At 50.1% G+C, this 22368-nt stretch overlaps 7 protein-coding genes across 7 annotated transcripts; 4 read left to right on the top strand and 3 right to left on the bottom strand.

Moving 5' to 3' along the window:
• Nucleotides 1-623: 623 nt before the first annotated feature.
• Nucleotides 624-2885, top strand: ALTATR162_LOCUS11811 (uncharacterized protein; the record flags this gene model as incomplete). Its single annotated transcript, XM_043319453.1, has 5 exons — nt 624-1207; nt 1857-2380; nt 2441-2536; nt 2598-2767; nt 2820-2885. The coding sequence occupies 5 exons, from the start codon at nt 624-626 to the stop codon at nt 2883-2885; spliced, it is 1440 nt and encodes a 479-aa protein (XP_043175388.1).
• Nucleotides 2886-4168: 1283 nt separating this feature from the next.
• ALTATR162_LOCUS11810 (uncharacterized protein) lies at nt 4169-5896 on the top strand (the record flags this gene model as incomplete). Its single annotated transcript, XM_043319452.1, has 5 exons — nt 4169-4198; nt 4252-4258; nt 4333-4917; nt 4966-5792; nt 5834-5896. The coding sequence occupies 5 exons, from the start codon at nt 4169-4171 to the stop codon at nt 5894-5896; spliced, it is 1512 nt and encodes a 503-aa protein (XP_043175387.1).
• A 51-nt stretch (nt 5897-5947) lies between these two features.
• ALTATR162_LOCUS11809 (uncharacterized protein) lies at nt 5948-9900 on the bottom strand (the record flags this gene model as incomplete). The annotated part of the gene is made up of 11 exons (XM_043319451.1): nt 5948-6197; nt 6248-6457; nt 6503-7009; nt 7069-8338; nt 8385-8629; nt 8685-8778; nt 8828-9008; nt 9058-9390; nt 9441-9500; nt 9553-9781; nt 9827-9900. The coding sequence occupies 11 exons, from the start codon at nt 9898-9900 to the stop codon at nt 5948-5950; spliced, it is 3453 nt and encodes a 1150-aa protein (XP_043175386.1).
• Nucleotides 9901-10305: 405 nt separating this feature from the next.
• On the top strand, nt 10306-12481 carry ALTATR162_LOCUS11808 (uncharacterized protein; the record flags this gene model as incomplete). The annotated part of the gene is made up of 7 exons (XM_043319450.1): nt 10306-10422; nt 10488-10864; nt 10916-11340; nt 11394-11788; nt 11837-11952; nt 12001-12248; nt 12294-12481. The coding sequence occupies 7 exons, from the start codon at nt 10306-10308 to the stop codon at nt 12479-12481; spliced, it is 1866 nt and encodes a 621-aa protein (XP_043175385.1).
• A 644-nt stretch (nt 12482-13125) lies between these two features.
• ALTATR162_LOCUS11807 (uncharacterized protein) lies at nt 13126-18123 on the bottom strand (the record flags this gene model as incomplete). The annotated part of the gene is made up of 3 exons (XM_043319449.1): nt 13126-15797; nt 15852-17793; nt 17887-18123. 3 exons carry the CDS (start codon nt 18121-18123, stop codon nt 13126-13128), a joined length of 4851 nt encoding a protein of 1616 aa, XP_043175384.1.
• Nucleotides 18124-18686: 563 nt separating this feature from the next.
• Nucleotides 18687-20631, top strand: ALTATR162_LOCUS11806 (uncharacterized protein; the record flags this gene model as incomplete). The annotated part of the gene is made up of 2 exons (XM_043319448.1): nt 18687-18744; nt 18794-20631. 2 exons carry the CDS (start codon nt 18687-18689, stop codon nt 20629-20631), a joined length of 1896 nt encoding a protein of 631 aa, XP_043175383.1.
• A 239-nt stretch (nt 20632-20870) lies between these two features.
• Nucleotides 20871-21875, bottom strand: ALTATR162_LOCUS11805 (uncharacterized protein; the record flags this gene model as incomplete). Its single annotated transcript, XM_043319447.1, has 1 exon — nt 20871-21875. One exon carries the CDS (start codon nt 21873-21875, stop codon nt 20871-20873), a length of 1005 nt encoding a protein of 334 aa, XP_043175382.1.
• Between the last annotated feature and the right edge of the window lie 493 nt (nt 21876-22368).

Below are 22368 nucleotides of genomic sequence, written 5' to 3'. Positions count from 1 at the left end.
TGATTTACTTACCCTAGCGCGGACATGTGAAGTCTCAGTAAGCAGTGCTCGTCAGCAAATTAATTGTCAGCCACAGAAGTTGTGGTATCGGATCTTGGCGGATGCGAAAGACTGATCAAATGCACAATACGTAAGCGACTACCGATCACTAAACGAAGGGCGAAGCTGAACGCATCCGGTCTGGCCAGCCATCCCACCACATTTCAAGACCAGGTTTCAATCGGCCAACAAAAAGCGCGAAGTGCTTCGTAGGTTTTGTGGCTTTCCCAAAAGTACCAATCACTTGGCTAAGAGTAAGCCTCTTTCGGGTCTTACATACCTTTTCCGACATTTCTCACACTTTCCTTATCCAAATTTCTCTAAGATTCTAGCACTTGCTCGCTGATAACTAATGGCATTTGCTGACTGATGAATGTAGAGTTGTCGTTGGAAGGAAATTGTTGGGGTGATGCTTTACGTGCATTTGCTGAGAGTAAGGGAGGACCACCCTTTCCGGACCCCTTTGACGATCAGGCTGGACGGGAGGAACCTGGGTATATAATAGGATTGTGGTGCCGAGAAATTTGTGGAGCCTTCTTACCATCCTTTTCTGGTTGAAATTCATACACACGTACCAGGGAATTATGGAGACCTTGAAGGAAATAGTTCGCGATGCGCCATTCGGTCAACTTGTTCGTTACGCAACACGCAACCGCATCTTCAAATACCCTGAAGAGTTACCCGGTTTCCAAATCCCAGCTGCCTACACCGAGAAGAGCACCGGAACCTCGACCTCACTAAACCAATCGCACGCCAACAATTCCGCAACCGCCATCAGGCAGCCTAGCCCAGACGACGACGTCACCTCTTCCCTCCCAGCCGACCTCGAAAAGCTCCCCTCTCGAACAGCCGAATTAGAGAAACCTCAAACCCACAATTCGACCTCAACAACCCACGACGCAGACGCTGAAATCGGTCTTCCAGCAACAACCCTTCCTTCCCACACCCTCCCCTTCAGCGTAGAGCGCCTCGAAGCCGAACGTCTAGAAGCCACACTCGCACTCCATGGTACACGATCAGCTTCTCAAGCTATCGCCCCCACAAAAACAGCAGATGGTCTCATACTAGCGGAATGGTACACCACTACCGACTCTGCCAATCCTCAGAATTGGTCTCGAGGAAAGAAGGCATGGTCGGCTTTCTTGATCTGCTTGTATACGTTTATCGTGTATGCGGGAAGTTCGATTTATGTTAGTAGTACATTGTTAGTTATGGAGAGGTTTGGGGTGGGCGCTTTCAAGGCGAGCTTGGGGTTGGCGTTGTATGTTTTGGGTAGGTCGTCGATCCGTTTATGTTCAGATCCTGGCTGACGATATGATTCAGGATATGGCATTGGTCCACTGCTGTTTGCGCCTTTGAGCGAAGGTAAGTGGCATATCCATCACATCCTACCTCTCCTTGATTCTGCCTCTCTCCAGTCGCTATCGCAAAGACGACTCTTAATGACGTCTCATCATAGTACCACAACTCGGTAGAAACATACCTTACATCACTACTTTTGCCCTCTTCACTATCCTCACTCTACCGGCTGCACTAGTAGACAACCTCGGCGGTCTTCTCGTCCTTCGTTTTTTGCTAGGTTTCTTCGGAAGCCCTTGTCTAGCGAACGGGGGTGCCAGTATGCAGGATCTGTATTCTCTCCTTCACTTGCCATATGGCCTGGCGTTTTGGACAGCAGCCGCCTTTGCAGGACCCGCCCTCGGACCTCTTTTATCTGGCTTTTCTGTTTATGCTGAGAATTGGCGATGGTATGACTGCTCCACCCATGTGTCCACACTACCTGCTTTATGCGTTCCATGCTGATGATGCACTTACAGGTCTCAATGGGAGCTCTTATGGATGGCCGCTCCAGTGTTCCTCCTATTTTTCTTCTTCCTGCCAGAAACGCAGCCTACTACCATTCTGCTGCATCGCTCTGCACGCCTTCGCGCATTGACTGGCAACGCGAACATCCGCACGCAAACTGAAATCGACCGCAAAGGTACCAAGTTCTCTGCCACACTCTTCGATGCCATCATAAAACCGTTGGAGATCTGTGTCAAGGACCCCGCTCTCCTTTTCATCAACGTGTACTCTGCGTTAACCTATGGGATCTACTACTCCTTCTTCGAGGTATTTCCTTTGGTGTACTTGGAGATATATGGGTTCAGTGTTGGCGAGATGGCGATAGTATTTTTGTCAATCATTGTGGGGTGTCTCATCTCTATTACGATATACTTTTCGTACCTAAGGTTCTACCTCATCCCGGATATCTTGAAGAGGGGGTTGAGACCGCAGGAACATAGACTTGTGCCAGCGATCTTCGCGAGTTTTGGGGTGCCGATAGGATTGTTCCTTTTTGGTAAGTGCTGTCGGTGTTTGGCTGAGCAGATCGTTTTAGCCTTTACTGATATTGATGTAGGTTGGACGGCTCGTCATTCTGTGCACTGGATCGCTTCCGCTATTGGTATCACTATATACTCGACTACTGTTTTCATCATTTTCCAAGCTGTCTTTTGTAAGTCAATATTAATGCTCCTTCTAGTACCTAACCTTTCACTTCACTAACGGTTTGTCAGCATACGTCCCAATGTCCTACCCACAATATGCCGCATCCCTCTTCGCAGGTAATGACTTTTGTCGTTCTGCCTTCGCTTTCGGATCCGTGCTCTTCTCCCGCCCAATGTACCTCAAGTTGGGTGTAGGAAAGGGTGTCAGTCTTTTGGGTGGGTTGAGTGTGATGGGTATCGTAAGTCTGCTGTGAACAAGGAAGTCCGCGAATGTGCGCTAACTAGAGGTAGATTGGAATGTATCTAATCTGGGTATACGGTGCGAGGCTGAGAGCGAGGTCGAAGTTTGCTGTTTGAGATGCGACGGGCTACAGCCGGAGAAACACGAGCGACGATGGTGACCATGCCGATAGTGCTAGCGCCGTAGAGAAGACGGGATAGACTGTTTGATGCGTCACCTGTGGGATGAGTGCTAGGTCTAGACCGCATTGGGGCTAGACCCAACCAGCTCCTGCAGCTCATCAACCCATATGGCGCACGCGTTTTCTATTATCATGTTAGCAACTCAACACTATCAGGTTTGATTCGCGCCCTGTAACGAAGAGAATACTTCAGCCTGGTAGTGTGCAGGGTCAATAGGCCTGTCCGCCAGCGCATATTCGATATCATGTAGCCGTTTTCGTTCATGGCTCAACAATCTAAAACGCCATCATTTCCCATAACTACAACCAGCGCGCCCGATTGCCAGCATCATTGCCATGGCATAGCATGCAGCGGTTGGTGCCAACAGTACGTTTATACATGCTCTTAGCACAGAGGGGAACTGTTTCTGACGCGACGCAAAAGTATCGCAATGTAAACACCGAAAATACGAACTGCTACGACGTATCCGCCCCCGATTTTCTACGCCTAAGCCTTTGCCCACCCCATGCACCATCCCTAGACTTCGCTCTCATCATAAGAACGCCACTCCTTGGATGGCACTTTTGCTATGGTTGTAGTGCATAATGAACGACGTGACGCGCCTCAAGCCTCCTCAAGAATATCCATATATTAGCGACACAGCCTGATGTGATGCATCCATTGGAAGGGCTATAGCGACCCAAACTTTGGGGTCAGCCTTGTCCATGAGTGTCGTGTCCATGAAGTTTCCCAAAATCACATGGGTATTTGGCGCGTTTTGCGGATGCGCCCTCATCCCTAGGAGCTTAGCGACAGCATACTAGCACACCACATGAACGCTTTCCGGGCATATCGCATCTTATAGCCACAACCCAGTTGAAGGACACTTTTGTGATTAAGGGAGTGGAGGCATTTCGGACCACGCGCAGCATGCAGTCGGCAGGCAGCAGCCGTATGGGCGTGGTAGCCGCCTCATTGTAAGCGCCCAATCCGTGATTGTCGCGCGTGCGCCTGCCGCTACGCTTTGCGCCGCCACTAGGATCGGACGCGCCTGCCTTGCCTGCATGCGAGGCTCGGCGAGTAGGACTACGAGGTATGTATTCTCGCATTATACCAAGAGTTATTCCGATACTTTACTGGGTTCCTCGCTCGCTGCCACGATATAATACCTTTCTCTGACATGTTCGTGCTGAACAAACCAGCCTGCTCTTCAAATTTTATCAGACATTATCGCTAGTATGTCAGGCTTGAAGGCTACAGCTACATATGTTAAGTACCTACTACTCAACGTGTAAACGGCTCTTTACTTACGTGTCTTCAGAACATCCGTATGTATCGCATTGCAGAAGATACCTCGCCGATGCTTGTCGTGATCCCTTATTCAGTGCACCACATCTAAAAGGGTTCCTGGAGTACCTGTCGGAATATTCATCGCAATGGCTTCCTGCACCTTACACGAACGACAAACCCTTTTACTGGTCGTACCCATGTCTGGTAACCGGTGATCTACAGCTCTCTTCGGACACCAAGTCAAAGAGCTTTGACACACTCGGAAGAGCTGCAAGAGACTATGAGAACCCGGAGTTGCTCTTCCTCAGTGGCTGCCCCTCCCCTGGTTGGCTCAATTTCATTGGAGACAAGTACAAAGTCGACATGCACTTTTTCCAGCAACATTTAAGTTCGATCAGACCGTCGGTACATGTTGATGTATATGCCGAGCCATCCCTACCTTCTAGCTCTGGCCACGTCCTCAAACTCACTATACCAACCATTGGTTATCTTGGAGATCTAGGGGATTCGTTGGGAGATATGTCCAGGACCAGATCGCTGCTCGTGGAAGGTCTCAGAAAGCAAGTTCTAAACAACGCCCTAAATCACCCTGTTGGACAGGCCATCATTAGGAATGTGTATTTGCACAACCGGGAGCATTTCACTTTATTGCAAGAGGTTTCCATATGCTTACTACGAGAGAAGAGTGCGTGGACGGGTACTGCTTTCCCAACCATTGCATATGTCGGGCGCTGATAACGTAAAGTACTTATATGGACTGACGCTGGCGGCGAAGACAAAGATCCTGATCTTTCTTTCCTGTTCAAGGAAGCGTCCCGAAGGCCTCACATTGATCCCAAACTTTGTCCGACTGTTTTTAATCGACCTAAAAAGATTGGCAAACCAGCATCCTCTTCTGTTGTTTCTTCCGACATGCAGTTCAACGCGACTCAGGTTTTCAATAGTCTCCACAAGGCGTACGGCACCACTCTAAATCCCCAGGTGATGAGGCTAGATCCTTTCTATGCTGTCACGGAGGTGTACTCATTTGCTGCAGCAGCTGAGAATCAATTCCTGAACATGATGAGGAAGATTCTCGACACGCGCATTGAGAGTATCGTGAGAGAGGGCCTCCAAAGTAGGACCTCAACGCCAGATGCTCTTCCTGAACGCACCAACATACAATACGATCGTACCATTCTCGACGCACATGCTGGTCGCATTAGCAGTATGGTCGCGTTCCTCAAAACGGCTGACGATCCAGTATGGTTCCCTGGCGCCGCATTCGATGATCATATTTATGCCGATATCACAAAAGCACGAATGAGCCTCTTACACGATTTTCAGCACCTCCATGCTCAAGCCGTACAGTTGATTCAGCGCTGTGAGAGAGCTATGGATATGGTTGCACACAATGCCTCTTTATTGGAAGCGAAAAGGTCGAATTTGCAGTCAGAGGGGTTGGAGAAGTTAACGCGTCTGACGACAATTGTAACCCTGCTATACGTGCCACTTTCGTTCGTATGTACCTTCTTTGGTATGAACTTCTCGACCTTTGGACAGGGCAAACTGAGTCTTTGGATCTGGGCTGCGGTCAGTGTTCCAGTCGTGTTAATATCGCTGGTCTTTCTCAGGCGGATGTTGAACAGCGATTCCGGGAAGATGCGGTCTTGAAAGCAACGATACGGACAAATTAGAGCACGAGGCGAACATTGCGCCATTATAGGTATGACCGACATATATGTAACCTAGCGAGACCAGAATGCTACGCTATTATCGAAGTCTGCTTCCGTCGGAGACTTGCTCTTGAGTCTCCCTTTCTTCGCATCGTCCATATGCTTCCAATACAGCTTCTTGGCCTCCTCGTGGATCTTGTCAGCCTCTTCAAGCTTGCCCTCGCGTCGTGCTAGGATACTCTCCAGATTCTTGGTCCGGGCGTGTTCGGGTTTGTAGTAGTCTCGAGTTTTGAAGACCTTTAGGGCGTGATCGATACGATCGCTTTTTCGCGGTTAACATGTGTGGTTTTTTCAATGGCTTCAATCACCTACCGTGCCTTATTGAAGTCTCCAAGCTCAATGTACTTTGCCGCAAGCTTGTGACAGACGTCCGCTGATCTATGATGGTACTTGCCGATCGTTTTCTCGTAATGTTCGTATGCTCTTTTATACCATTCAAGCGCCTTTTTTTCGTCCTTGCCTGCATCCTCCCCATTCTGACTATCCCTGACGTTGCCAAGAGCATGAGCAATCCTACCAGGCCTGCTTGAATTAGCATAGTTTATCAGATAGACAGGCCCCACTTACGCAAAGCCTGTGTCTTCCCCAGCTTGAGTCAGCTCCTCGTGATAGTTCCATGCTTGCAGCAGCGTGTTGGAAGCCTCTTCGTATTGCCCGTCGGTCCATTGAGCTAACCCAAGGTTGGCAGATGCGAGAAGATAGATCGACTTAGCTGTTTCCGAAGAATCGCGGAAACGAGACCCTTGGTCGAGCGCAGTTTCAAAAAGTTTCCTGGCTTTGGGGGTCCGGCCTATCATCATCTCGGCAATACCCATCTCGTTATTGGCCACCATCAAAGCATCATAGTCCGCTTCGCTCTGAGGATCTGGGTACTTTTCTTCGGTCATCTCTAGAAGACTTTTGTAGTGTTCGTAACATGTTTCTGGATCGTTGACCTCGGTGGCCACACAACCAAGGCTAGTATGAATTTCGAACATAAGGCCCTGGTTGCAATCTAAATGCTCCTTGCACATGGTGAACGCAGTAGTCAGAAGTTCCTTTGCTTCTTGAGACCTTCCTCGTTCGTGGTTGAACCTGTCTCAGTTAGATACTGTCTCATTTGGTAACAATTTACACCAGAGGAAGCATCTTACCATGCGGCGCAGTCGAGTAGCCTCACAAATTCTACACTAGCGACGGCTTTCTGGCTTTCTGATCCTAGCTTCTCATAGTGATGTCGTATTTGAACAACATGCGGATACAGATGCTCGGCTCTTGGCCAGTCTTTCCTGTCGTAGTGCCAAAGTCTTTCCTTCCGATTCCATCGGGTGAGCAGCAAACTAACAGCCGTGTCAAATGCCTCGCGTTGATGTTCCTTAGTCATTTGAGAACGCGATGCATCTTGAACGACACGATGTACGCTCAAGTGGGATTTGATCTGTTCGACAGCTTCTTCGCCAGATCCTATCGCAGACCCGGTGTCCTTCTCAGAGGTGTCATCAGTCACCAAAACCTCATTCATTTCGTTCCTGCTTCGTTTCTCTGCAGTTCTGACTAGTGACCGCCTCCAGAGTGCTTGGCGGGCTGCACAATAATCTGTCCAGGTCTTTGGATAATCTCTAGCCTTGACAGTTGCCGCACCTTCCGTCAAGATGTCTTCCTGAATGGAATCGGGGTCGAGAAATGATAAGACATTCATAACCATACGGGCAGCTGAATCAAGCTTCTCAAGCATCCATACTGTAGCGGTCGTGTGTGGATATTTGCTGTTGCGTATCTCCTGCCTTTCTCCATGTAGCTTGTGGTGATGGAGCTCCTCGTTGTAAATCTTGAGCAGATCATTGAAGCTGGATGGTCCGTCGCTCATCATGCCGGCAAACTGTGTAAGAAACAGGGGATAGCCTTGAATACGGCGAGCAAGTTTCCGCGCTGCTTGCTCACTGTCGCGTGTCCGTTCCTGATTTGTTAGCTTGTGTAGAAATCTCTGGGCCTCTTCTTCGGAGAATGGTTCCAGAGCGATCCTGTGGGTGGATGTTTCATGATCCGCATCAGAGTAAGAGGTCAGTTTTCCAACATGCGGTGCTCTGCTTGTCATGAGTATAGATCCTGTCCCTCTCGGAGGCCAGAACCCTTCCATGACTTCGAAGTCATCAACATTGTCGAGCACCAGTAGCCACCGGGCTTTGGGTGGTGTTGTCGTGGCTTGACACCCGTACGTCTTGACAGGATTCTCGAGCCACTGAAGTACCAGATTCTTACTCATCACCCAGTCCCTATCCTCTTCTGGTTTCTGTAGACCTAACTCGAGTGCCATTTCGCCGAAACTGCTGGCTAGCTTCCCAGCGGTATCAGCATTCAACCAAAAGATGGCATCAAACTTGTCCCGTCGACTCTTGACGAAATGATACGCGATTGAGGTTTTCCCTGCAGATATCAGTTGCTATAATGGCGGATCCATTTGTGCGCATACCTATGCCTCCCATGCCAGAGAGTGCCACTGTTTTCAACTCTGACATCACGTCTTGCCCCTCTTTGACAAGTAGATGTTCATCAATCTCTCCAAGTACATCCTCTCTACCAAAGAAGTCCCTCACAGCCACGGAATCGTCGAGTAGATAACAAGGAAGCTTCAGCTTGAATTGAATGAGCCCCTTATCCCTAGGTCGCTGTAAGTGGCCATATACAGGATCGAATGCAGCTTGAGTGTGGTTTTGCCTTCGTGGCGACGTTAGCATTCTTTGCAGTAATGAATTGGCGAACTCCAACTGACAATTGTGTTTGCAATGTTCCTATATCGACAGGTTCGCCGCTGAGCACTTTGTATGTATCTGCTCTCGCGGCACCTTCTAGCTCAGGGCGTTGTACTTTGGTTGTAAGCTTGGTGAGTAGGGGTACGTATACGAAAGTGCTTACATATGGGGCTAGACAAACTCAATTTGTCTCGAGTCAGGTGGAGAGAATCTTGACAAAACTTAATGAGAGTAGTTCTGAACTTGCTGCTTTCGGTGAGTGTGCATAACCCGTTATGGTCAGTATCGACAAGCACAACATCCTCGTTCGTTAGGCTAGTGCATGCTAGAGAAGAGTTTGTGCCCTAGTGTACATATTAGACATGAAATCTCGCATCGAATCTTCTTACATACCATAATGTCTATACTCTCGCCTGCGGACGCCATATTCCACCATCTCTTCTTCTTCTTTTTCTTACTTTTCTTTCCTTCTCTCGTAGACAAAACGGGGACGGGTAAGTTCAGGTGTTCGAAATCTCGCGACCATTGAGCTAGTCGTTGTAGCTTGGATATATCTGCAAGGTCTTCAGGTAATGATAGCATACGAAGCTCAAGAATGGCCGGCACTTTGTTCCATTCTGACTTGTTGCTATCCCGGAGATGAGGACTTCCCAGAAAGACTATGCCAGCGAGAGAGTCGAACAAGAGTTTGGTGCCTTCATCTCGTCGGCGCGCATGTACAAGTAGCTTATGTTATATCAGCATCGTGATCAGCAACGACCGATGAGAAAACTAACTCGCTTCAAGATGAGTCCGCCTAGACTGTGACACAGGAACAGAAGAGGTCGCCGCTCTGACTAGGGAATCATTCAGCAAATAAGACACTTTACTTGGAGACACAACACTGACATCCCACGTATCAAGGAAGTTTTCTACTTTAGCGAGCAATCGCTGTGCCTGGAGATCCAACTGACCCCATTGCTTGAATGTTATCGATGTCAGTTGGTGTTCAAGTACCGAAACCTGGATGTTCGAGGCCTGGGTGTCCTTCCTAGTAAGGTCGTAGACGAGCGGTACATTGTGAGCTTTACTCCATTCCTCGACCCGCTCATCGTCTACTCCAGGGACTACTAGGATGCTGGATATGTATAAGCAGATGAATCTAGGAGTCTGATAACCTTACTGAGCGTTAGGCTCGAATTTGTGCAGTGAAATGCCCCCATGCGCGGGCAAATGACGCAGGAAGCACTCTCCCATCCTCTGATGCTTTACGATCGGACGTTTAGCGTAACGAGTAGAACAAGTAGTGCTCGAACATAGGGCGTAGTTTTTCTCAACTCAGACGTGCTGGCTATGTATTTTGCGGAGTATGCGTACCCCACCTAGGCTGAGTTCGCCAAGAACTTAATCTATGTACGGGTGCCCATCGTTACCGCATGGATGCAGATGCATTACTGTGCCGCCTACCTTGCATCCTGGTGGCATCCTGGCGGCATCCAAGACCATTCCGGTGCCACATACAAAGTAAGGCAGATAGGTGTTATGGACGCGCGCGTCTAAAGCGGGGTAGTCGAGGTCAGCCATATCCCGTTTGACATATTTTGGTTCATAGCAGCGGCTGCGTGCTACGTGCGAACGACGATCTTCACTCGCACTGCTCGAATGGCAGCGGAATCTGAAGCAGATGTCCCATGGCCAGATCGCGAGGTTGCTAGCTGGAAGTCGGGTCGGGAATTTAGCATCGGCAACGGTCGTTTCGTCACTAGGCCCACCAATCACGTGAGCCTCCCTCTCCCACGACCACATCGTAGCGTTATTGACGACAGACGTGAATCGATATCCAGCCGGCCAATTGGTTCACCAAAGCACTGGTAACTGTTATCAAGATCTCCCCCGGTGACATCATTGATGCAGAATACCTCAGGTCACGCATACGACGATACATCAATAACTGCGATGTCTTTAGGCTGGAATTTCTGCATTGCATACAGTTTTCGGGTGCACGCAGAGAAGACGTCGACCTACAACAAGATGCAGAGGCGCAACTCCAGGAGTGGGGAAACTCATGGATGGAATTCATTCCTACGAATTCAACAAATAATAGTCCTTCACCAGGACCGTATGTCGTCTTGCATAAGCGGATGCAACAAGTTTGGCGAGTATATGACGACGACGCGAAAGCTTTTCTGGTCTCGACTTGGCCCAGTGAGAACGATGCAGAGTGAGTGATAGTAAACATATACTTCAGAGTCTTGCTCATCAGTTTCTTCAGAAGATACGAGAGCAATGGCCTCGCAGGGAACGCTTTCACATTACTAGGAGTAGCTGTTCCCTCGCGACTTTATTTTGTCAAATGCAAAGAGCGACCACTCGACGGCGTTCGTATAGCCATCAAAGACATATTTCATCTCAATGGGCTCAGGACATCAGTCTGTAACCGAGCATATCATGACCTTTATCCACCGCAGACCGAGACTGCTGAGTGTGTCCAAATCTTAACATCACTAGGCGCAATAGTGGTTGGAAAGACTCATCTGAGCTCTTTCGCATGGAAAGAAGAGCCTACGGAGTGTATTGAGTATCCCGCACCTTTCAACCCACGGGGTGATGGGTACCAATCCCCAGCGGGAAGTAGCAGCGGTAGTGGAGCAGCCATTGCGTCTTATGAATGGCTTGACTTTACATTGGGTACTGACAGTAAGTCAACCACTTCCAAGTTGCCTTGATAATCTCTACTAATGGATGACCAGCAACTGGAAGTGGAAGACGACCCGCTCTTTGGAATGGATGTTTAGCTCTGAGACCTTCCAGAGGCAAGTTGCCTTGCGGAGGCATAGTCTTGACCTGCCCTCAATTTGACTCACCGTCCCTCTTTGGTCGTGATATCCACACTTTCAACAGTTTCGTTCAATCCTGGTACGGGGCCTCCATCAAGAGCCAGGATAGATCCAACCGCCCCTGGAGAATCGTGTATCCAGTAGACTATCTGCCGGTAGGCAACCATGATCAGGCGCGTGTCTTCGACGAGTTTGTCGGCGACTTGGCAGCGTACCTTAAAGTCGAGCCAGAGATACTCTCCATCGCAGAAACATGGAGGCAAGCTCCACCCACCGAAGAGAGAGACATTTCGAAATACATGGAGAATGTGAGTGCAAATAGTTGGCTCTAAACCAAGAGCTAACACACGCTTCAGACTCAGGTACACGGCTTCTTCTACGAGCTATATCACTGTTTTGATGGGTTTCGAGAAGACTACAGGAGGGAGTATAAGCGAGAGCCATTCCTTACTATGCCTCTAAAATCGGTGTGGTATGTACTGCAAATTGCTCCAACCCCGTACCACACTGACGGCAGCAGGAGTATGGGAAGGCTAATTGACGAGTCGCAGAGGGACCGCGCATTCGAGCGCTATGATGTGTATAAAAATTGGTTTATCAGACATATACTCCGAACAGAGAACACGAAGACCATAGTGGTGTTGCCCATCGAGGAGCTCGAACCGCGCTACAGAGATGTGCCAACCGTGCCACCTATCGAAGCTCCGAAGGGAGTTGGTGTCTTGTATTTGAGTTCTATATTGGGTGCACCGGAGATCGTAGTACCGGGTAAGCACACCATTCACTGAAGATAGCGATTACTGATCTCCGCAGCCGGCCAAATACCATTCCATTCGCATGTCTCTGGGCAGAAAGAGTATCTTCCCGTGGCAGTATCTTTGCTCGGCGCTCCAGAGACAGACTTAGAATTGACCGAGATGACGGAAAACTTCCTCAAGCACGCGGGCAGGTCTACGCGAGTCTTGACAGGAAAGACCATGTTTGGTACCGGCAAGAAATGATATCTCCCAGACCGTGGCGTGCCAGAGAAAGCCTCGCAGCGTTGGCCCTGGACGATAGTCTTGTGCTGTATTATATCCAATAAACGGATCATCCTCGATCATCATATGGAGTGCCCCACTTGATTGGTCCTCGTTCGGAGTCCGGTCTGCACTCTATGCCTACCTAGAACACCATGCATGTCAGTATATCACTGTGACTGAATAAATTCTCACCTGATTGGATAATCCTACCGTGCCGAGGTATCGATGGTGTGGCAACTAAATCCTTCAGGCGCGTCTTGCCCAAAAGCCTGCTTATCGCATGCATTGTGCATATGCTGCCGTAATCCGTGTACCAATCAAATTCTAATTTGGGTCGCAAGATTGCAGAGGCAGTCAACTCGCTCCGCGACGTGTAAAAATTAGTGGTGCGACACGTAAGTTGTCTAGTGTGCATGATGTCTTGGGCCTAGCGCTGAGATATGAGCGGAGCCGTGAGTCTGCCTTGTTACTACAACATAATTATCGGTGTCTACACTGGTCTAATGCTTCATTCGAGATTCATGTGACAGCACAACAGCACTAGCACTAATCAAGCAATAATTGTTTGCCGTTCTTGATTTTCAATGTCCATGCTTTCTCGCTTGGTAGTTGTTCTATGTCCATCAGCTCTCCAAGTCATAAAGTAAACACCCTCCAGTCCGAAAATTATATACGAACGCCTTTCCTACAGCTCCTTCACCATTGGCTCCGCCTTCGCTTTTGCTCTCAACCCACCTAGCTCTGTAGCCCAGTAGTAGGTCATGTAGCTCTTGTAGATACTTCCTCTCAGCAAGCGGCATCTTCTGTATGAAGTAACGCCATGAGTCCGGATCGCTGAGGCGCGTTTCTTTGAGTAGATTCATAACCTCTTCCTTCGATTCAATGGCGGCGATGGGTGCAGACTGAAAAGCCGAAAGAAGATCCGTGGATCGCGATTGTGCGGCTTCGACAATGGACCATTTATTGCTCTTCTTAGATCGGTGTTGAGCTATTAGAACGTCGACGTTGGCCTTTGACGCGTTGGAGGTGTTGCCTGGAGTTGGTGCTGCGGCTTTGATCAAGCGGGCTGCGCTTCCTTCGCGTTCTTCGCGATCCCGGAGTTCGTTGCGAAGGTAGTTCAAGAGGTCGGTGCTGCGCAGGTCTGTGTCTTCTTTCTTCGCGATGGATTTAACCTTCAGTTCGGGTTTGTCGGGCGCGACGCCGTGTTTGATCACGATGACCCAGCTATGTCTGTCATCGCGGTAGCGACGTAGAATATCTTCAATGGAGTGCGCATCGGCGGCGAGTTCAGCGGTGTAGCCATGAGCAATCAGGTCTGCAACCATCTTGATACCGGTGGAGCGGAGAACGTTAGGGTCGAAACTAGCGACGAGACAATCACAGCGTCGTGGCATCCATGAGATGGATGGCGTGTCTTCTTCAGCGTGCTTTCGCAGGAAGGTTGACTTCTCCGGTTTCTTGATGTAGCGACTCATAGAATTGACAAGCATGTCCCATCCTAGGTTCACTCCGACAGCATGGTTCGTAGCTGCTGGGTGTGCGTGACTGGAGGCCTTTGGACGGTATTCCTCGATCAGCTTGTCGTACCGTCCGCCTGCAGCAAGCACCTCTTTCTGTTTTGTGTCGAAAAGACATTGGAAGAGAATGCCACCAGAGTAGAACTTCTCGTTGAAGCTGCTCAGCACGCTGACGTAAACTTTGCGCTTTACATTCCACAGCTTCATATAATTGATAACAGAACTGAGGTGTGCAAAGATGACGTGAGTTCGTTCGAGGTACTTCGTGCCTTCAAATAGTCGCCTCAGCTTTGCAAAAGCCTTCTCTGGTGTGTCACGCCAATCGAAACGTGCAAGGTCGTCTAGTGAAGTCGATGGGATGCCAATATCGGAAGATCGTAGTTCGTTGCGAATTAACTGCCAATTGTTCTTCCCGATGTTCAGCTTACTAAGAGCCGCCTTGGCCGCTGCTCGCTTTGGGACGCTGATTCTGCAGAAGTCCATGATCATGTCCAACAAATCGGCGTGATTAAGGTGGAAGCACATCTGCGTTGACCGGAACGAAGGAAACTCATCGATGATCTCATCAACAACCTTGAGAACCTCTGCCTCCTTCAGTGTGAGATCGAGCGTATCATAAGACAATATATCAAAGTCCGCCTCGCCGTTACTACGTGGAGCGCTTCCGGTGTAGTTATCACGGTAGACGTGACCGATCGTGAATGTCTTCTCCAAGAAGACTCCGCCTCGACCGATGCTACGTGCATAAGGCAGAGTCAAATCGTAGGGTAGCTGGACCAGGGTTCCAGAAGGGTCGAAAAGCTTTACGACGTTGCTGTCGGCATAATGATCAGACCAGGGTAGTAATACCTGACGTTGTATTTCAACAGCACCATGGCTCCGGAATACCATGGCTAATCTGTCCCTGACAAGATTCTGTAGAAGCACTTCGTTGGCTTTTATCGTCTGGGTAGTCGCACTGAGGTCCCAAGCATGGTCTTTCGCTTGCGTATCAGGCTTTTGTGAAAACAGGGCAGCCATCATCTTCGCGTAATGTGGCGAGTTGCGATCTGAAAGAGCTTTGAGAGCTTCCTTAACGGCCTCGTCCTCCATCTGAGCAGGTACCTTGCCGCTTCTCAAGAGCTCAGTGCATCCTGGCCTTTCCGAAGGGCGATGGCTGATAAGAGACTTGATGATGCCACCTTGCAACGACTTTTCGGGTGTTTCAAATTCTTGCGGAAGATCATGTTTTCGCTCACGCAACGTTCGAATGACCTTGTCCCGCTCCATGGCAGTCCTCAAAGGAAAACACATCTCAAAAAAGATGATGCCCATAGAGTACATATCCACCTTGTTGTTGTAGTCGCCAGTAACGCTAGAACTCAGCTCGGGAGCAACGTAAAGAGCAGTGCCTACACTTCTTGTCATGTCGCCACCATCCTCTGCACCGTTGGAGGACTTCGTATCGGGTCTCTGATATTGTCCACTAGTAGCTAGGCCGAAATCACCAATCTTAGGGACCTTGGCCATATCAATGAAGACGTTGTCGGGTTTGAGATCACGGTGTATGATACCATGACCATGGATGTGAGCGAGTCCTTCGAGGATTTGCCGGAACAATCTCCAGTATTCATCTGGATCGTCGTATAAACCTGTGCGAATCAAATCCCGAAGTGTCTGCTTCTCGCAAAACTCCATCTGAATATACAGAATTGACCTCGACGGCCTTGCAGGCATTAAGTCAGACATGGCGCGTTTCTTCACTGCCGGCGAGAGGGATCCCAGACTAGCTTCATCTTCTAATTCAAATTAGTTTGCGATAAATGTAAAAGTTTGTAGCACATGTCACTTACCAGAATCGGACCCAAAGATCACTGCACCAACATCGTCTTCCGACTCATCATCGGACCCGAACTCGATTTTAGGATATCCACTGGAGCTAATAAAATCTAGCCCACCACCGCTCTTTCCATGGCCGCCACCGTCAGTTGTGGTTGTACCTGGAGAGACGTCCGATTCCCAGTCAGACTCATCTCCATCCGATGTTGCCGAGTCGTAGTCGTCCGCTTCAGCTTCTGGCCACGCAGTGTAGTAACGTACCACACAGCTATGATTGAGCCGTGATAGCAGCATGACTTCTGAAAGGACTTCACTTAGTGCTGCCGCGGACTTCTGCTTGATCTTTTTGATGGCGTAAAGCCGACCATCGACTTTGTTACGGGCTTTCACGACTTCACCGTACCCACCCTTGCCTAGGCGACCTTGTTCGACCCAATCATTGGCGTATCTTGAATACGATGGAACAACACCGGACGAAGACTCTCGTCGTAGCCTATAACGACCCAACGAAGTCGATGAATTCCTGGATCGCACAGGCGTGGAGGGTCGCTCGTATATATCTACCTCGTCGCGCAAAAATTCGCACGGAATGAGGTCGAAGGCGGACGGTCGCTTCTTAGGATCAGGCTTGAAGAACTTACGCAAGACCTCTTGTAACGGTTCCGAGCAGCCAAGGATATCGGATAACTCTTTAGGCGAGTTGTATTTTCCAGGTGCATCGAACCCGAACAGCATCTGAAGGAAGGTGACTCCTAAATCCCATACATCAGTCTTGCGAGTATGATGGGTATCCTGCGAGAGCTCAGGTGCTATCCAGTAGAACGATCGCAGGGGCTTCGTCGGTTGTACGTCTTGACATAAGCTTTGCAGGTGGTATAGAGAGCCTTGGAAGCTAGCATCGGCCAGAAGCACTGTGATACTACCACCAGAAGATCTTTTGAATAAGATGTTGTGAGGATGAACACGCTTGTGAACTATTCCATTGCGATGGTAGAAGTCTAGTGCTTCCAAGAGCTCAATGGTCCAGGAACGAACCCGCGCGACCGGCAATGGTCCATCATCGGCAAGTCGCTCGCCTAGGGACCCTTTATCAGCGTGTTCCATGAGGACACTGATCTCCCATCCGGAGTCGGGGAGATGCTCAACTTTGAAGTCCAGTACGGCCAAGATGGAGCCTTGTCGTAACCGTTTAATCTCCTCCATCTCGTCTTCGAATCCCATGATGGCCTTCTTCAACTCAGGGCCAGCGGCAGCATTTCCACCTCCTACTCGAGCCCGCTTGAGTACTAGCGTGAGCGCTGCCGAACTCCCCGCCGGTTTGACCAGTAATTGCTCTGTCAGAGGGCCAGAACGGAAAGGAAGTGGGTTCTCAACTCCGTTGCACTGGATTGTGGTGTCTTCGTGCTGAATGATGATGGTTCTGTCGAAAGAAATGTAGTTGACATTCTCGCCGCTGGGAAAGTACGAAGGCGGAGTGATGGCGGATACACGGTGCTTCTTGCGCTTTGCCATCAAGTCTTTTCGCCGCATTTCATCCCCTACCATCTGCTGCAAAAGGCGCTCTTCCTCGGCCTTCTCTTCGTCTCGCCTCTTCTGTAACTCTTCCTCTTGCTGTTTTAATTGCTCGACTGCAGCTGCTTCTTGTACTGCTCGCTCAGCATCCAGGTTCTCATAAGTGCCGTCCGTCTCGCGAACTGCAATTTCGTCCTCGAGTATTTCTTGGATAGCCGTCGCGATATCGTAGATCATCACCTCGCCTACTAGTTCGCGAGGTCGGCTCTTAAGCAGGCCATAGAGCCTATCCCAAGTACTTTTCCTTAGACTGCCGCCGTCTTCTATGGTAAGTTCAGGTAGCGTTTTGGGGTAAGTAGCCGTGAGTTTAGCACAAAGTGTGATGGAAATCTTCTCATTGGAGAAGGACGACAGCTTCAGACGCAATACGCGATCGGTTGTTTTCTACACTCAAGTTAGCGCCTGTCCTGAACTGAGACTGAGTCATCGTAGGTCAAAGCCGATATATCGTGGTCATGTCGAAACTCTGTGACTTACGCTCCATGCGCCTTTGGCCTCTGATTCTTCGTAGTCGTCCATGAACACAGCCTTCAAGACTTCGCGTTCATCTTCTTGTGCCTTCTCGTAGGTTTCGGAGGTTTGCGAGACCATCGGAGGTCGCAATTCTCCGGACGGACTTGTTGGGCCCATCTCATCGTCGCCTGTCGGCGTGCCTGTTGGCGTAGATGCATTATGCGTTTGTTTCTTATTCTTTGGTGTTCTTAGCGGTGCCATAGTGGGCTACTGGTGGATGATTGAATAGGCCGTCATATAGGGTATTGACGGAGAGACTAGCAGCCGTAGCTGCTGCCCTTCACACTGCAGACATTTTGATTTGTAAAAATTGCAGTGAAAGGTGTTGAGAATGACGATACGTAGAGACTTCGTGGCCAGCGCACGTCAAGTAGCGGTCGGTGGGGGCGATATGTTGGCGAAGCCCCGCCATCCATGGGTCCTTTCCGCGCCATCCCTGCAGACGCAAGCTGAGCCACCGGACGCGACTTCCTCATGTCTCGAGATCTGCCAGCACGTACAACAAACAGCATCGCACATTCCTTTACTCTGGCAATGCCCTAGCAGCTTGTCGCGTGCTACTTCGAAAGCGTTTGCGACTCATTTGCGACTATACGAAGTGCACGAAGGCGTCCGGTCCACTCTAGGTCGTCGTTTTCTGCGAGTAAACAATCCGCCAAACAAACACACGGATATATCCACACAGCGCATTCGAGATCGCCATCACTATCACCGACCCTCCCGAACCACCACTCCCACTTTACAACGATAACACACACTTCGCCATGTTTTCATGGATAACGGGCCCGCGCATCACGAATGTGATCGAGGATCTTCAGCCTGGTACGTTGCAATGAGTTACGCGCCCACTGCCACACGCTGACAATGACAGAAAACAACTACGAATCAACCTTCATCGAACCTCCCGAGACGCCCGCTCATCAATTTGCCGTCAAAGCTTTCAAGCATGCCATATTCGGAACACCTGCACCTGAAGAAGCACAAGATGCCTCGAAGAAGAGTGAGAGGAAGGCGAGGATAGATGCAGCAAACGCAAGGTTCGAGCTCCCCGCGCCGAAAGGGAGCCGCCCACCCATCTCGCCATCAAAACAGCCAGGCGGCATACTCATGACACCGGGCACCGCAAGCAAGGGAAGGAAGCAGGTGTCATTTGGGTCGCACGTGGTAGATAATGAAGGCAAGCGCGACAACATCGGCAAGAGCGGTATACCCAGCGACTGCCCTGGGAAGTTTCCGAGTCCTTGGACACCTGGTACGCACCTGAAGCTTGACCCCGAAAGTGACAAGCGACCGCGTACCCGCCTCACCGAAGCCCTGCTTGACGCGCGAACAACCACACAACCGAAATCGGGGCAGAAACCCAAGGCGAGGGACGATAGCGACATCACAATAGATTTGGGTGCCCCGCGTTCTGAGTCTGGCAAATACTGGAAGGAGCAATACGAGAGCTACGCAGAGAAAAGCGAGAAGGAGATGAAGAAGGTTATTGCTAAGCAACAGCTTGCCAAAAAGTTCGCCATGAAAAAGGATGGCGAAGCCACCGAATTATCTACCCAGCTCGAGCAAGAACGCAAGAGATATAGACAACGGGAGCGGGATCTGGAGCAGCAGAACAAGGACCTCCAAGAACGGTTACGTCAAGCGATGGCCGAGAGCATGTCGTCGAGTATCGAAATCGCAGCACTGAAGGCCCGAATCACAGTTCTGGAAGCGTCAGGCTCAATACCTTCCTCTGAACTTCAACAAAATAAAGCTCCGTTTGAGATATACGAGGATGCGAGCAGAGATCACCCCCGGTCGCCCACGCGTGGCCTAGATATGGATCCCGAGGTTTCATTCGCTCTAAACAATAGTATGGCTTCGTCTACCAAAGAGAACTCGTCACCTAAACTCCGCCGCCACCGCCGTGGTACTATCCCTGACACATTGAATCGGCCAGTGCTTCCATCCAGACTAGGAACAGCAGAGGGTGAAGCCTCTATCATTCTAGGCAAATCACCTCACGCACCAGCACGCGCCTTTGAGATTACTCTAGAAAAGGCGCTTGCACAGCCTCAGCAAGAACAACCGCAGAGATCGCCGCTGAAGATCCGCAGACCCGACCCAACAGACGAGAACAATGCGCCAAAGTCGCCCGCCGCGATTGCACCATCCAGTCCGCTGCCGATGCCGTCGCCAGGCCTTGATCCCTGGATGGAGATCAACAACAGTTCGATAGTGCAGATGGACAAGATGGCTTTACCCGTCTCTACTGGTCAGCCATACTCACGACCTGAGTGGAATCCACCACCAAAGCAACATCGGGTTTCGAAATCTGTATCGCACACCAGGTCAACGGAGACAACTAAGCTAAACGAGAAGGCTACCATGCCTGAGAAGAGCGACAAGAAAGCCGAACCCATGCGACGTAGAGAACGTGCAACCGAGAAAGCTACACATGTCTCGGAGCTTGAGGCGGTCTCCGTTTCGTCGAAGAGAGTCGACAAGCAAAAGCCAGAGGAATCCAAGGTTGACGTGTCCTCCTACCCTGGTCGTACCGACGCCAAGTTCGATCTCTCGAAAATGACAGTACACCATGCAGAAGGTTCTGCAGAGGTAAAGCATGATCGCAGCCAAATGCTCCCTGTCGACCGCAAAGAGCAAGCGAGAAGACGGCTTGAAGAGAGGAAGAAGTTGAGGAAGGCTGGCCCTACGATTGTTGGTTCTTGATCGTTAATCAGAGCTTTGCATACTCGAGTCTGTTGTTGCATTTCATGCCGGAGTACAGGATTATCACGGACATTGGTTTTTGGGTTATTGCAAGATACCTTGACATGTTTCCTCGTTTACAGAAATCAGTTCAGTATTCATACATTGCTTCATGCATCTCATGCAAAGCGCTCTACCGTGTAAACTGGGGTATCATCTCAAACGCCATCAAAAATGCTCCGTCGCCCTATGCAAGTCTCTTACTTCTTCCCCGCTGCGATGTCCTCCAGCGCCTTGTAAACCGGTATGGTCGTCTTCTCCAACTGTGCCCGTTGATACGACGTCATCTTACCCAGGACGTACTTGCTCACTATATTCGGATCTCTACTCTCCGGTCTGCCTATCCCAACGCCTACTCTCCACCACTTCGTCCCTCCAAGACTTTGTTGACAGCTTTTGATACCATTGTGACCTTTTGCGCTCGCTGCACCGTCACGGATTGTGACTTTGCCCAGCGCAGACTCGAGTTCATCGTGGACGACTACTAGTCGCCCTTGTAACGTCGCATTTCCAGCAGCCTGCCGTAGACCGCGTAGCCACTCGTTGTACGCCCTCAAAACTCCACTGCCGCTAACGTTCATTAATGAAGTGGATTGCCAGAATGTCCAGTCATCTTCTGTGCTTTTGTCCGTTGCTTCTCTTCGATACCCGGTCAAGCCGAATGCCATGTATGTAGCCGGAGGTCGTGATACTAGGCCTGATAGGCCCTTTTGGAAGGGGCTGTAGCGCTTCGCTTCTGAGAGGGAGGAGGTAACGATGTGGCCGGCAGAATGTAGTGTGTTGGCATATGTTGCGCCTGGGTTGCCAATGGAGGCTATGAGGAGGGGGTAAGCAGTTTGGGCGGCGGGTTTCGCCATTGAAATTGTGGCAGGTATGGTTATGGACGAATCGTCGAGTTCGGTAGCAGGCTTGCGGTTCTGCTTTGGGGGCTTGTTAGGAGGTTTGCGGGGTTGGTTCGTCGGGTTCTCGGTATCTGAATCTGTGGGCGTTGGAAGGGCGGAATCGTGTCTCTGTTTCTCTTGTTTGCGTTCTTCCTTGCGGAGCTGTTTGCGCTTTCTTCGTCTGGCGGCTGCTGTGGTGGGCTCGTCGCTGCTGTAGTCGCTGTCTTCTGGCGAGGGCTGGACATTTTCATGGAGATCGGCGGCAGGGATTAGCGAGGCCGCCGTAGGGCTCGCCACGTGCGCACGTGTGCTCGCGTCTGGCATATTTTGGGACGAAGGGAGAATCATGAAGGTGATTGCAACAAAATCATGTGGAACAACCGATTCTTAACCTAGGCGATTTCCTGGATTGGGCTTGCCCTGTGAAGTGAGCCACGGTTCGTCATGGCAGACGCTGTGGATTGTTCCGGTCACAGCCACACATAAGAGTCATAGTGGATTGGTAAGGGCGCTGCACGGCAAACCGCCCTTTTCCAGATGATACAGATATGTCATCATAGAAGAAGTATGGATTTTTGCAAACTTCTCGGTTGATCAGTATGTGGATAGTGATTTGAGATGCGAATCGGAGGATAGAGATCGTGAGGCTTCTTGGCGTACATCATTGTTCAGGAACAAGGGTCTCGGTGCCGCATTTCACCCTAACTAACCCCGATGACATCCGCCACCTGCGCGCCCCGGTAGCCGTGTAATCAAGAACTTCTTCATCTACGCGCTCAAGTACGAGTGAACGTACCAGAACCTCATTCCCATCTTC

The sequence above is a fragment of the Alternaria atra genome (assembly GCF_907166805.1).
Source record: "Alternaria atra isolate CS162 genome assembly, contig: 37, whole genome shotgun sequence".
NCBI lineage: Eukaryota > Fungi > Ascomycota > Dothideomycetes > Pleosporales > Pleosporaceae > Alternaria > Alternaria atra.
The sequence above is the reverse complement of the archived record's forward strand: the minus strand, read 5'-3'. Positions and strand labels throughout refer to the sequence as shown.